The sequence below is a fragment of the Rhizomucor pusillus genome (assembly GCF_041956525.1).
Source record: "Rhizomucor pusillus strain CBS 183.67 unplaced genomic scaffold VTP01scaffold_1, whole genome shotgun sequence".
Lineage (NCBI taxonomy): Eukaryota > Fungi > Mucoromycota > Mucoromycetes > Mucorales > Lichtheimiaceae > Rhizomucor > Rhizomucor pusillus.
Window position 1 is genome coordinate 1966429 of NW_027192143.1, and position 14192 is coordinate 1980620.

General features: G+C 44.4%; 8 protein-coding genes across 8 annotated transcripts; 2 read left to right on the forward strand and 6 right to left on the reverse strand.

The window, feature by feature from the left end:
* Positions 1-239: 239 nt before the first annotated feature.
* On the reverse strand, positions 240-1829 carry VTP01DRAFT_852 (uncharacterized protein; the record flags this gene model as incomplete). Its single annotated transcript, XM_069387650.1, has 2 exons — positions 240-555; positions 613-1829. The coding sequence occupies 2 exons, from the start codon at positions 1827-1829 to the stop codon at positions 240-242; spliced, it is 1533 nt and encodes a 510-aa protein (XP_069245272.1).
* Positions 1830-3451: 1622 nt separating this feature from the next.
* VTP01DRAFT_853 (uncharacterized protein) lies at positions 3452-4815 on the reverse strand (the record flags this gene model as incomplete). Its single annotated transcript, XM_069387661.1, has 4 exons — positions 3452-3590; positions 3651-4254; positions 4314-4644; positions 4696-4815. 4 exons carry the CDS (start codon positions 4813-4815, stop codon positions 3452-3454), a joined length of 1194 nt encoding a protein of 397 aa, XP_069245273.1.
* A 429-nt stretch (positions 4816-5244) lies between these two features.
* Positions 5245-7143, reverse strand: VTP01DRAFT_854 (uncharacterized protein; the record flags this gene model as incomplete). Its single annotated transcript, XM_069387672.1, has 9 exons — positions 5245-5350; positions 5415-5503; positions 5561-5778; positions 5845-5918; positions 5980-6121; positions 6180-6272; positions 6341-6725; positions 6788-6856; positions 6922-7143. The coding sequence occupies 9 exons, from the start codon at positions 7141-7143 to the stop codon at positions 5245-5247; spliced, it is 1398 nt and encodes a 465-aa protein (XP_069245274.1).
* A 1336-nt stretch (positions 7144-8479) lies between these two features.
* Positions 8480-8883, forward strand: VTP01DRAFT_855 (uncharacterized protein; the record flags this gene model as incomplete). Its single annotated transcript, XM_069387683.1, has 2 exons — positions 8480-8723; positions 8780-8883. 2 exons carry the CDS (start codon positions 8480-8482, stop codon positions 8881-8883), a joined length of 348 nt encoding a protein of 115 aa, XP_069245275.1.
* A 90-nt stretch (positions 8884-8973) lies between these two features.
* VTP01DRAFT_856 (uncharacterized protein) lies at positions 8974-9382 on the forward strand (the record flags this gene model as incomplete). Its single annotated transcript, XM_069387694.1, has 2 exons — positions 8974-9079; positions 9147-9382. 2 exons carry the CDS (start codon positions 8974-8976, stop codon positions 9380-9382), a joined length of 342 nt encoding a protein of 113 aa, XP_069245276.1.
* A 617-nt stretch (positions 9383-9999) lies between these two features.
* VTP01DRAFT_857 (uncharacterized protein) lies at positions 10000-10320 on the reverse strand (the record flags this gene model as incomplete). Its single annotated transcript, XM_069387705.1, has 2 exons — positions 10000-10177; positions 10256-10320. 2 exons carry the CDS (start codon positions 10318-10320, stop codon positions 10000-10002), a joined length of 243 nt encoding a protein of 80 aa, XP_069245277.1.
* A 1155-nt stretch (positions 10321-11475) lies between these two features.
* Positions 11476-12885, reverse strand: VTP01DRAFT_858 (uncharacterized protein; the record flags this gene model as incomplete). The annotated part of the gene is made up of 1 exon (XM_069387716.1): positions 11476-12885. One exon carries the CDS (start codon positions 12883-12885, stop codon positions 11476-11478), a length of 1410 nt encoding a protein of 469 aa, XP_069245278.1.
* A 39-nt stretch (positions 12886-12924) lies between these two features.
* Positions 12925-13932, reverse strand: VTP01DRAFT_859 (uncharacterized protein; the record flags this gene model as incomplete). Its single annotated transcript, XM_069387727.1, has 7 exons — positions 12925-12995; positions 13062-13259; positions 13318-13405; positions 13472-13531; positions 13581-13727; positions 13789-13860; positions 13912-13932. The coding sequence occupies 7 exons, from the start codon at positions 13930-13932 to the stop codon at positions 12925-12927; spliced, it is 657 nt and encodes a 218-aa protein (XP_069245279.1).
* Positions 13933-14192: the final 260 nt, after the last annotated feature.

A 14192-nucleotide genomic window follows, 5' to 3' on the forward strand; every position in this document is an offset into this window, starting at 1 on the left:
AGAAAAGAAAAGAAAAGAGGTATACATAGACAAAGAAAACGGGCATGTTTGCATGGAAGTAAAGATATACGAGAAGAAAGAAAAAGGGTAATGCCATGGATATCTACTTGCGTTTGGTGCTGTGTGTATATGCCTTTGTGTGTATATATAAATGTGTGTGTTCTTGCGTATGTGAAAATGTGTGTGCGTTCCTTTTTGTACAGAAGAAAAAAAAAAAGAAGATTTGCTGATAATTGCTTTTATGCGTCGTAAGGGAATACTTTGTTGCGTCTCTTGTTTTCACGGCAGACGGTGCTGCAGCACCATTGTTGATCCTGGAAAGCACTTTGAGTAATTTGGGGCACGCGGCACAGCTGGTGGTAAGCTCTGGAGCATCCGCCTTCGCAGGGAACAAGCCTATTATCCTTGACCGACTCGGATCCACGGCAAATAACGCAGAACTGCTGGACCACCGGTCGCTTGCGATCTTCCAGTTTCTCGTTTGAAAAGGCGGACAAATCGAGACGGGGCAGTCGACTTGCGATTCCGTAGCCCTTATAATCGCACCCATGTTTGCTAAAACGAGATTAGTCTGATTACATCAAGAGACAATGAATACTGTCCGCTACTTACTTGCAAAGCGTGCGCTTACCCCACGGACCGGGGCGCCAGTTAACGCCTTCCGTGGTGCCGCAATAACGGCACCAGTCGATGCCCGCTTGGGTCAGGCGCTCGAATATGGTGTATTTTCCATCATCCTCAGTAGCATCCTCGTTTGCGGTTGGATCAATGTATATGGGCTTGGCAGGGCGAGCTCGGCGGCCTGCGTGTCTCTTGGTGCGACGCCGTGCAGGCTTGGCTCGCGCTGGTCGCCGATGTTCAACTAATTGCGCGAGACTGCTTGGTAGCTGAACTCGCTCGTTGCCGTCTGACTCTTCATCGTCGCCTGCCTGATCGTCGGAATTATCCATAGACTTGCTGTGTTTGCGCTTGATACCTCGGCTCAAAACGGTAGGGAATGGATCATCCTCTTGCTGCTGTTGTTGCTCATCATCACTGCTATTGATCTCAATGTCATCGAAAAGGAACTGTTCCGGCGGCACCTGAGGCTCTGGAATTGCTTGCTCGTCGTCGCCGTAAAACGACATGGCAGGTGACGATACTTCGTCACACCAATCAAGGGTTGGCACCGATTCAGGCTTGGACTTTGTGCTTTGAGATTCATCGTCAGAGAAATAATCTGCGTGATGGTGATCGGATTGCTGCTGCTGTTGCTGCTCCTTCTCCTCCTTTTGTTGATGCTGCTGCTGCTGCAGATCCTCTTCTATGCCGTCAAACAGAGGCTCGTGGTTGCACAGAAAGTCCGACGGAGACGTTACGGGGGATAAGCAAGGGGTAGGGACCCAGTTCCCAACCAAAGATGCTGAGTGGGCTGTTTCACTCGAGCTGGTGGTCACCGACTCGTTGTCGGCAATCGCAGGTGCCAAGAAGACATCGTCTTTAAGTGGAGAGAACAGTGCTTGTTGATGATAATAATAGGTGCAAACGAGGAGCTGCCAGGTGGTTGTCGGACTTGCACCGATAGCCAAATGTGGGCTTGTTATTGGTAACAAATCAGTGCTGGCCTCGTGACCTGAACCTGCTGATGAATCTTTTGGTTTAGCCAAGAATGGTTGAAGTTGGCTGCTTGTGTTTGTAGCCTTGGTTGTATCCGTAGACGTGACCGCAAGAGCGGATGCTGGTTGTGCCGCTGGTGCGGGATAGACTGGTGCGGTGTAAGCCGCGGATGCCGCCGAGGTGGCTGCTGATTGTTGTAGTCGACGGTTGATATTGGAAGCAGAAACTGTCATATCGATGCAAAAATTTTCAATGTTTTTCTGTCTCGATGGAGCAAGTGAATGAAAGAGGAAAAGGAAGGAAAGGAAAGGGATGCAAAGGCCCTGATTTAAAAAAGCAAAATGCTACAGCCTGCCCTAAAAAGGAGGAGTTGATGCGTTATCCAATTTCCGCATTGCAACCAAAAAAGTCGCCACTCCCGTCTCACTCTTTGCCTTGCTGCCCGTGCCCCAACTGGAGCTTGGATTCGTCAGGATTGCTCACTGCACTCACGCCATCCTACTTGATTCCTCCAATCCGGCACTTTGGGTTCGACCAAGTTGTCACACACATCCGCAAGCGAGTCCCCGGTGTGCCAAGTTTGTTTATGGCAATGAACACATCAACAACGCTCCGTTCATGGAGATAATGATCACAGTCACATGGCCCTCTAGTCTTACACAAGGGGAGAAGGGGGAAAGCTAGGTAACATCGACCGGTCCGATCTTTCCGTTTTCGTGTTTTCGACCTTGCACAAAAGAGACTCGTGGTGTCACCACCGTGGCAACATGCAGCACTCATTCGCCTGCAGAAAGTTCGGTTCCCAATTTGGTCTCCTTCCTTCCTTCTGCTGCTGCTGCTTCATCGTCCTAGTTCCTTTATCTTGATTGACTTATATTGACATCAATTTCCCAGATGGCCGGTTTTGTATATGTTTGTAAACATAATGTTCATGTTTGCATGGATGAAGTTAGGGGGTGAGAGCCAAATCCGTTTGAGGTTAAATAAGGAAAACAAAACATGATAAAACCGCCCTGCAACCCGTGCGTGTGTGTGTGCGAAAAGCAGGTTCAGCATCTGTAGCCGCTGTTTATCACAAAAAGATTGAATACAAAGAAAATAAACCAGACGCATGCTCAAGGAGAGTGTGCAGCTGACGTCCGTCGGCATGCGTTGATCCTGCATGAGCTCACAAACAATGCTTTACACACGCTAGTACTACTATTACGAACTAGCAGAATTAAGGCTTGTCTCGTCATAAAATCGTACCTAGATTGACAATTACGGCTGTCAGTAACAACAGTTATCGGAATCTGCCGATAAATTAACGCTTATTTCCACAAACGATCTGCAACATGCCCGATTGAGCAATATTCTTCAGCGACCACAAAGTAATATCGCATAAGTGTAAGTGATATTGGACAAACAAACAACAAACAGGAGTCTTTTCTACTTAATATAATATCTGATGCCAAGAAGTGTAAAGCATAGTACTCTCCATCATTCGATGTCAACTTGGATAAATATAGGTGTGATTACCAGATATGAACTCTATCATTTTCCGATGTCTGTTCGCGGTGATTACATACATGCCGTCATAGGTTACAACAATTTTTCAGGACTTCAACGTGGAAGAGATGCAGATCCATTAAAATCGTCATATCAGAAAAAGAAAGAAAAAGGAAATGACCCTGATCTCTGGATTGGCGCAACATCATTTGTTGACACGATGCATCGTGGCCGGTGTTTGGCAAAGCTTTCAGCGCGTCAGAACATAGCCAAAAGCCAAAACGAGAATGCACTTTCGATTCACATATAATCCAAGTAAAGAAAATTAAACAAACGAACATTTTATAAGTATTTAATTGTATGTTGCTTAGATCTCTAGCTCTGCCATGGATTGATCAATGTGTTTGAGTTTGAGGAATACGTCGCAACCATATCCACTCATGGACACAAGCGTGAACGAACCCCCAAAATAGCGAGCATACATTCTTGCAAGCGGTAGACCAAAGCTACAGGAAAATGCGTCAGGAACACTTGCCTTTTGATATTCACATTTGTAAAGTAATTACCCTAGTCCAGCCAACGGACCGCCAATGCCACTCTGCATTGCTTTCTCGGACATATCCGAAAATATACTTGATGGATCAGACGCAGCTTTGGATACCGTTGTGTAAGAATACTCAAACACTTTGTTGAGATCGTCTTCCGCAATGCCTCCTCCCTGGTCACGGATCCGGATCCCAATATCTTCTTTGCCGTGACTGATTGTTATCTGGATGGATGGTAACTCGCCTTGGTGGTCTCGTTTCCGCGCGTATTCAACAGTTGCCCGAAAGGCGTTCTTCAAGAGCTCGGTCAGGATGTATTCAAGATGAACTGGGATGTAGGTGAAAGTCGCGTCGGTGTGGCCATCAATAATGGTTTCGGGGCTCGTGCCGTAATTAAATTCGCATAATTCGGCTACGAAATCTGCAGTGGTCTTTACAAGCTTTGCCGGGTTTAGCTGGGTATCGATGATGCCGATATAACCATCATTGTTTTGCTCATGCTGTTGCTGCATCAACGCAATCATCTGCTCAGCAATCAAGCGGATGCCTATCCGTGCATGAATCATTTCGTCCAAAAAGGCTGCTACATCTTGACTATGCATGTATTCCTTGCATTCCAAAAATCCTGAGATGTCTGCAAGTTACCAATTTCGTCGTCCATGTGTATGCAATGCATAGGAATACCTCGAGCCAGAGTTGGAATGTTGTCAGCATGGCGATCAACCAGATCTTTAAGCTTTTCAGAGTACTCTACGTCATTCTCTGCGCGATCTTGAGTGTATGGCTCGAGACTCTCAAAGGAATCATAATATAGTTTGTAGATCTCCTTAATGTATGGGTTCGTGCCGACAATGAAAGGCAGCGTTTGGAATGCACGTACACGTCTGGCAAGGCGCACTGGTAGCTCAGTCCTTGCATAATGCGCACATTCACGTAAACTTTCTTTCGACAGTGGCGGCTGGCCGAAACGTACTAACTGGCTCAAAGTTACAGGCTTTATGGGCCGCGTGGCGTACTACACAGCACTAAGCAAAAGTACTATTCAACACAAACCGCTCAAGTTTACCGTAACAACTTTATCGTCGTAGAATGCGTGCGCAGACGGTCTCTCAGTTCCATTGGTGAAGAATCGCTTCGCCAGTGCCCGATGCGTCCATTTCAAACTTGTACACCGGAAAGACAGCATCGTTGGTCAGGAACCGGAAAGAGTAAAACGTGGGAAAGTCGGATATGCAGGATATCGGGCGACTTGAACTATAGGATTTCTCCGTGATTCTTGCACTTATCTTCGCATCCAGCGATTTGCATTAATTAACAGTGAAAGGAAAAGTTGTTGCACGGAGGATTTTATCTGTTTCTTTTGGGTGGGGAAAATTTCCTCTATTTCATCAATTCAATTACGCTGTGGTTGTAAAAACGGTTCTTTTCAATAATCCGCAAAGATAGGACCCCATACATAGGAGCAAAACATCGTCTCTAGTATCGGTCAAAAAACAGAGTATATACACATCCTTGTTCGAATACACTTGATCTAAATGCAGTGGTACAAATGGGAATGATTATGTGATATAGAATTTAAGTTATCAGTAAGCAGGGAAAGGGGGACAAGATTGGACTAGGAGGATGTTATCGTGGTTGCCAGATCTGCGTAACCGTTTGCAGATAGCCATGAGAATGCTATCACAAGCATAGTTGTGCAAATGACGTCGATGATTGCAGTGCTTCAAAACGCATCCATTTTAGCATCAAAAGTAATGGCCAGGTTCTACGCGGTGTAACACTTACAGATAAGGAAGAACATAGTTGTCTGGATCGTAATCTCGCTTCCACAATGCAATTGTCATGGATTTTCCCATTTTCAATGCCAAAAATGTCTATATTTTGTTGTGTTAGCATAAGCCTCCAATGCAGGCGTCATCAGTTTGACTTACGCTAATCATCGAAACGGAAAAGTACGTGAAAGCGAAAGCAAATGTGAAGTCCAAGTGACCAATATTCAGGATCCAGATCAAGAATAGAAATACAATTTGCACAGGGACATTCATTAGCAAAAGCGTCCATTCTACGAGCTCATATTGCTCTTCTGCGCCAGCATGAAGCCCAGTGCTGATCCTCGAAGCATATATTGAGCCCAGATTGCCGGCCAAACCTTTGAGGTACCAAATTAACTTGAGCCAATATTGCCTATATTTGCTCCCTTCCTCATTTAACCTACCACATAGAATGGGAGTCAGCATTGCCAAACCCTTGTATTGCTCTACGTATCGTTCCAACACCAAGCCTGCAAAGCTGAAACATACATGTTAATATATTGAGAATACATACAGTGTCGCCAGATATTTAAGAGTACCTGGATATAAGCATCGCAAGTATAATCGGTGTCCATCCAGAATATAGCAATTCGTTCACTGCTGGATTGCGCTTGACAGCCCTTCCAAAGAACGGGATTGATGCCATCATGAGCACCAGCAGTATTGTTGTAAGCATAGAGTCTACAGATTGCATGGGGTTAACGATTGCCGCCTTTGCATTATTCGTATAAGGATTTACCTATACTCGCCAAAAGCGCTTGCGAACACCCAGCTAGAATTCCTAGCGTTACAACATCGCCTAGAGAGGATGCCATTGGACAAGCAATGTTATCTGTTTCGAGTGTTACGTATGAATAATAGCTGCATTCAGGCGTTCTAATGATAATTTTTTCATATTACCAGGGTCGATCTTGAATTTTCTGCTGAGGATGATAAGAAGGCACATAAAGACACCCAAAATAAAACTGGAAACGGTAGCCGAGATCATAGAACTGGAAATGATTAGGATGCTTTCATACACAGTTGCTGGTTCGTTGGGATGCTCAAGAATGCCGAGGATGAATGAGATAATGCCTGCAACTGCACCAGATATTAATGCTTGGACCTGTATCAGGGCAAGGTTGCCCCACACAAGCGTGTCTCTTGTTTCTGGCTGATCTAAATCGCCCAAGTTTGCCAGCGTCGAAAACCTTGCTGCTAAATTCATCTCCAGGTTCCCTTTGAGGTTCAGCAAGACCGGTACGAGGATGAAGAGCTCGGAGACTTGTGTAAACACTTCCCAGTGCTTACGGAACAATGGTTTTATCAGCTTAATGTCGAAAAATACCCATTATTCAAAACTCGTACCTGAAACACGTCCATCATCCACCCTGCCGCCACCAAGCCAAGCACCGACATGAGCAGGGACGGTAATGCCTGGATAGAAATGTTTGTATTGCGATGTTGCTGGTGTCACTTTGCTTTCAGTTGCGTGTCCTAACCTGCACAGCGAGTTCCAACGACTTGTCCATTTTAGATTTCGATGAAAGACGTCTTTCTACTGGTGCTTTAAAGTACACAAACGACGAGGCCGAGGCAGACCGGGTGTGGCGATGAGGCCGTGAAGGTGTGTTTAAAAGTCGATGACTGCCGCCATCCTCGAGATCTCGGGATTGCATCTCGATACTTTCGGTGGCAGGCACCGGCGTATATGATGTTGACATGCTGTGTTTTGCCGACACCTGTATTTGCGGGGGAGGCGCTGGTGCGAAGGGAGGTCGTATGCTTTGCTACTCGTCTGATGACGATAAGGAAAGGAAGAGTCCGGGTCTAGAAAGGGTGCTACCGCTTTCGTGCTAACATTCGGGATATGGACTGTCCGACGCTTGGCTGTTTCGGTCCAACCTAGTCCTTGGCATGGCGGAAAACCATTCAGACTTGCTACATAGGACTGTATTATAAAATGTAGGCTCATTAAGAGCATCATTTTCTTTGATTTCACGATGCTTTACTACCTATGTACTTTATGTTCCTAGGCAAATCATTCAAACGCCGGCAGCTGAAAGGCGCGACCTTTGCATCGAAAAAGACAAAAGAGCTGATATAATGCAGCTTTGCATCTGGACCCAAAGCTTATCAAAATGCTGTTTTCAATCCAACCCTCAAAATCATGTGGTATTTCGCTAGCGTTGAAATGGTGTCCATGACAACGATGTTTGATCGGCGGAGGATCGACGAAGCACTTTACTTCATCTGTGTAACGTGAGAACGGAGTTGTACGATCAGATACCACGGACAGATACAATACAGGCTTTTTCCTTAGAATCCATGCAAGTGAACGAAAAGTTGGTCCTAGGCACATGGAAGTTGGCGCGATTTCAAAGAATTCTACCTAAACTTAGGACAAGTTTACTTGGACCCTCAAAAACTTAGCTCTGCTTGGGAAGATGGTTTACAACAGAGTCATTAGAAAGTTGGTTTCTCAGTGGAATTTGGTTAGAGTTTCTTTCGAAGATTATTGGCTCGACCATTACTATGCTTTTGTCTTCGCCACGAAAACTTCAACTAAAGCTGGCAAAAGTTTGAACGTCAGTCATGGAAATTGGGCCGTCAAAATTTCGAAGTAACGGGAGCAGTCTAGAGATCCGCCGGTTCATTGTTAGCAAAGTTCTCGAATATGTCATCATATATTATAAGGACATAAACGATTATATGCTTATTAGTAAGCTCACAATGAACAATGAACAAGTCATCTTTTTAATAGCGATTTATGTACCCGGGAACAAACATAAGCTCCATGGAGATGGATGGATTCTTTTTTACGATATATGTACGTAGTACAAGAAGCTTGTAATTAGGGGATATAAGGTTTCATGTTTATTGTGTCTCGACATATTTTAGAATTGTAAAGGAAGTACTTTTAGACAAAACCGGTTAAAGTTTCTCGTTGACTTCTGTCGGTTCATGCTTCTTGTTTCATGTTTATTTCCAGCTCTCAGAAAATATGGCAGCCATTCCTGTCAACAAGGCGTTTTCACTTCTCTTCCACAACATCCCTTGATGCCAAAGAAAATCCATTTAGCCGCTCGTCGGCATAAGCGCGCAAGTGGGAATCGAGAATCTGGAAATACAGACAATCTATTGTCGTTGACAAGCGCCGTTGAACGTTTGCAACTCACGTGGGAAGAGCAAGATCATACTGGAAAGGAAAGACCAGGTCACCATTATTTTCGAGTTCGTCCAGGCGGACCTTACCATTCCAGACCAAACAGAAGCAGTGCGAAGTCCTCTCATGCAATGAGCGGTGAGTTTAGTACTTATAGAAGTTAGATCCGCGGATTCTGACAGACGGTCTTGAAGCACAAATAGCAGTCACTTCTCCAGAAGTAGCTGATGTCCATTCAGTGAGCACTTTGGGCCTTGAAAACGTTGAGCGAAGGCTTTGTTACTATTCCTCTGCCTAATCTCGAATCCAGAATATCATACTTTACTGCTGAAATCCTTCCCCAGCTGAATCAAATGAACAGCAAAGAACTGAAGCATCTTACAATCATATGCAATTAAAACCAAGACAGCCAATGTTCTCGGATGAAATAGGTCATTTCGTTGACCACAGCAGCTCTTCGGATGATCCATCTACACTTGAACATAGAAACACAGGTTAGCTATGGCAGTATCCTGTATTTCTTGTAAGGTTGTAATACGATAGTGCTTACATATCACGCAGTAGAGACAGCAACTCCAAGCGAAACTGTATTTGCTTTGATGAGAGATACTTCCGTGCTTAATGACCAGTATCCAAATTTCGCGGATCGAGTCTCGCCTCTTCTCATTGCTCCTCAGTTAGGATATTCATTTGATTACCAGCAAGCTGTTGATACGGTCTACAATAGCCCGGACGCTTTCAATCGTACGGAAACGCTGCCAGATGAGGACGAAGATATTGGACGAATACGAGAATGAGGGTACTGCCACACGACAAAGCCACCAAGGCCAACAGTTTCTATCATCGGCTATCACTGAACGCCAGCAGCCTATGCGGGACGCCCAAGAAGAATCTTCGGATCGTAACACAGCAGGAGCGAGTACTGATCAAGGCGAAAGGATAAATCAACGCAGGAATTCTCCTCAGCGCACATTATGATCAAGGATTGACAATCAGTGCTTCCGGAGCACGATTGGGGATGCCAAGCAGCACCAGCCGTTACATTATCAAACAATATCTTGATAGTTACGTGATACCCTTTGGGCTGAAAAGTGCCTGTTCGTCTTGAAGGAAACGATTGAAGACAATGTTAACGAAGGCGAGCAGCACCTTGACCCTCTAGCGGCACTTACATGGTATCTCGCTAGCAGTAAAGACCAGAAATTGAAATTGAAATATATGGAAGACCCCACCATCCAGCTCTTGTGCACTATTTCAGAATCAACGTTGGTTCTGAGATGACATGATTTATCCAGTTATTTTATTTTTGCTGCAAATAAAAAACTTTCGTAGAACTACCACTAACAAGAAAGATATGAATCCTGAATTGGAAGCATTCAAATCACTGAATCACTAGTCGTATTGACAACAGTTGTCAGGGCAGCGCTCGACGTTCTGAGATGTACTGCACTGTGATTAATCTCAATTCGCGTTCCCCAAATGCTTTCAACGCCGCGATTGATAAAGTTGTTGCTAATATGTCAATCACTTTGGGATGTCGAACCACTGCTTTGGAGAGACGATCAGTACCAGGTCGGAAAGCATGGAGAAGGCTAAACATGTGCGTATGAGCTGGTATGAGAGTGAAAAAGTTGCGGTTGCGGTCGCGTGTACCAGTAAGAATGACTTACCTGAGCGCATGCCCTTGGCTAGTAATGAAGCCATTCAACATTACATACTTTCTCTGCTGCAGCATTTATCCCAGCAGTTTAGTGAATGAGAAACGAAACTACGGAAATCGCTCAACGATAAGCTGTTACAGGCATCACTAATTCTGGTCGACAAAGTCTCTTTTCCAAAAATCTATGGTGTTTAACTTTGCTTTTAGCGACAGACCAGATCAATCGGGTTCAGCTCAGGAGAATATGAAGGAAGATAAGCATAGCGATATCCTCGAGACGTGATATACTACGCTACGTCTTCAGACTTGTGTATAGGTGCATTATCCATGACGAGGTAGTGTTCTTTCATTTGTGGATATTTGTTCATTTCATCCAATGCGTCTTTCAAAAAGCTGATATAATGACCAGTTACAGTGCCAGTGCTTAAATACCCAGATTCCTGTCCAGCCTTTCTTTTCTTGACAGGCATTGGTATTCTCAAGCTAACATTGATTAAACCTGAAACCAAGATAGCACCCAGTATAGTAGTAGTCTTAGCGCCAAGCAATAGAATGCTTCATGTGTCTTCATATTATGCGACTTGCGATATCAGAAAAGGCGACTTAATTTTTCTTGGCATTGCGACTTAGTGATCCCAGAAAACACGACTTAAATTTCCAACAAGTGCGACTAGACAGCGACTCGGTGATTCTCCAAAATGCGACTTAAAATTCCGAAAATACTGTATGACGTTGAAAAATGTTCTTGAACCTCTAGTTCGGAGGCATTCCGAGAGCCATTCCATTCATCAATTGCTTTCAAACAGCCACTTCGTACCAACTACTTTAATGCAAATGCACATCTTATGTTTAGAATGAAGTAGCACTTCTTTTACCGCAGCGCTTGACATATACTTGGGCAATCCACATGATCTTCACCGTAACAAAGCTTGTTGAAAATATCAGATCCATAGAATTAATATTGACGAGACCGAAAAAGCAAACATTCTCCAAGCATTATGGATATCCTACAAATCATACTCTTGTTATTTAGCTTCATTTTCTATGTCATACTGATAAATTTGATCTAGCACTACGTTGTCTCTTGAAAGCAAATTTGTGTACAATAATAATAATAATAATAATAATAATAATAAAATTCACAATATATTGGGTTGATTGGGGAATAGTAAGCTCTTACTGAGCCTGGTAAATGTCGTTAGTTGATCAACTATTCGCAGTTCGATTTAATCACCGAGGACCAAACATCCAGCATACAATAAGCACAGAGATAGTAAACATCAAGACCCATACGCGCTCGCTGCGTCTGGATGTTTCCGTGCGTGTTTTCCACGACTCCAATGTAGCCAGACGGACTTCGAGTTCCATTATCTGTTGCATAGCATTGTCAGATTTCTTCTTGCCTTTTCTTCGCAAACGATACATTTCTTGCTCCAAAAAATCCATTCTGTCATGCAGCATAATATTGGTATCGACAGCCATATTGCTCATATCCGTGGGACTCGTTGCAAGCGATGTGTTGCTGACATGCCTCGTACTTTCTGGTGGTCGCGTTGCATTGACATCTGCTGTCTTATCATCTCGTTCTTTTACTTTCTCTTCCGACGCTGCTGCTACTGCTTCTGAAGGACCAGTGCGGATGTTTCGATTGTAATAATTACCTTGCTCATCAGCAGGTTCTATAGTCGGATGTGGTATCATTTGGATTGCATTGAACAGTTTTTCGACCATAACTGATATATATACATTCTGCAATAGTCGCCCTTGTTGGAGGTATTCTCGCTTGAGAGGCATATTTCCAACCATCATGCTATCTGATAATACGCGGAAACTTTTCAGGTTGCGTTCTGCGCTTTGTCGTTCAATAGTTTGTAGATCACACAGCAAACCCTGCATCACATCCCAGACGGCGTTTGCAACGTTGTCTCTATCTTGGCCGTCGCTCAGGTCATGGTCTTCTTCCGCCGCCGATACTGCTTGCTTATCCCGTTGCCGCAAGAATTCCTCGTAAGCCCATATCGCCCAACGCAGTAGACCAGTCTCTAGCCTATCCCGGCATACCATGCCTGTCTGTCGAGACCGAGATACCTGTGTTCTTATCTTGCGATTGCCGCTCAGCAGCTCCAGCTGGTCAAATGGCGTCTCCAACAGTGCTCGAGTCGAATACACAGTGTTTGGTATACTCTCGATCCGCCAGTTGTGAACCAATTCGTTGCGTGCATCGTTATCTGACGAAAACACGCCATCGAGTTGCCACAGCGCTCCAAGCTCACTTTCTACACCGAGAATACTGGCCATACGTTTTGCATGTGGAACGCTGACCCAGACGTCGCAGAAAGGAAAGTATGGCAACAAAAAGTCGACCTGATAATCCGATATCTTGAGCTCGAACAGAAACAGACCTTCAGTGACGGTGAGACCGCAGGCTTTCCACAGCTGCGCGGCTGAGATGTAGTGTTGCTCGAGAGAATGGTCAATTAGGCAATAAATGGGGACACCGTGCAATTCACATTTGAATGCAGGGTACATTGGCGTCTTGAGATTGCGCACAGCATCGTGGACTGCACTCGCTTCCCAGTTGTATAATAGTTGGAACTGTATTGACAAGCGGACGGGTGGCGGAATATCCTTGTTATCCATTACAAAAGCATTAGGTGTGGAAACGGATAGGAAGCTAATTTATTTCCTCGATGCTTGTTCAAACAGGTATCCTACGTGACGCGTCTGCAAGGCTTTTATGTCTTCATACACTATCACATATCCACATTGGTTAGAGCCATCATTCATGCAAAACGCTTATTTTGCAAATGATGTACCTGAAGCCATGTACGGCATTTTGTCGGGATCCATAGCCACCCACATGTTGCATAGAAAATCGAGCAATGCTCCGGTAAGTAAGACCGCTTCTTCTACACGCATATTATCTAAATGATCCATGTCAATCTGGAAGGGGTTGATACGCTCAGGCTTGACCATCGTAATCACTTCGGCGATTATTCGCCACAATGGAATATCTGCATTGTTGTAAGTAATATATCATCCGGAACCTCGCGTGATCGGAAATCGACGTGCCTTCAGTCCTCCATGCGGTTGACGTTTCCAAGGTTACAGGCATACGCTTGTCTTCATCTTGCACTAGATGTTCGTGGGAAGATCGAAGCTAGTGAAATGGGTATCTGTTTATATTGCTTATTCTCTTTCATGTCCCTCTCGGTGCGATACTTGCATAGACATAAGGACAGCGGTAACGAGGGTATCCAGTAATTAAGAATATGAACGTGTCATCCTGATACCATGAATATTGCTACTCTCTCGGGCGGCGCATGAAAGCGTACCTTTTTAAGATCTTCATCGCGCAAGCTGACAGGGATAACGTCAGCGTTAGGCATCAGCGATGCCGGCTCCAAACGTTTCTCCTTTGTATGTATGCATAAAACCATTTCTTCACGTCCTCGCATAAACACTTCAAAGTGTTTGAATCCCTAGATAGCATCTATTAACTCTTTCAAGGTTGCGGCTATCGACAAAGCGGTGTAGCTTTACACGTAGACTACCGAGCGCACGGCACTCTTCAAGGAAGCTTGCTAATCGTGCGGTATCCCGAGGTGAATCCCTCTAAAACCTGTTGGCGCCGGAATGGTTACGCTTCGCTTTACCATACATTACCCTTCCATCAGCACCGAGCATCTTGCAGAACAAAAGAGTTTGGGTCACGGCAACTCCAGAAACAACGTCGAGGCAGTAAAAAGTTGTCACGTGCACTTTATAATTGTCAAAAGAGGAAGAAAAACAAAAGAGAAGAAAGTTCAAATCGTTTACAGAAAAAGAAAGAGAAAAGAGAAGAGAAGAAAGAGATTAAAAGAACTAGTCTGGAGATAGGCGTGAGTTTGGATATAAGAATGGAGAAAGGATATATATATATATATATATATATATATATATTATAA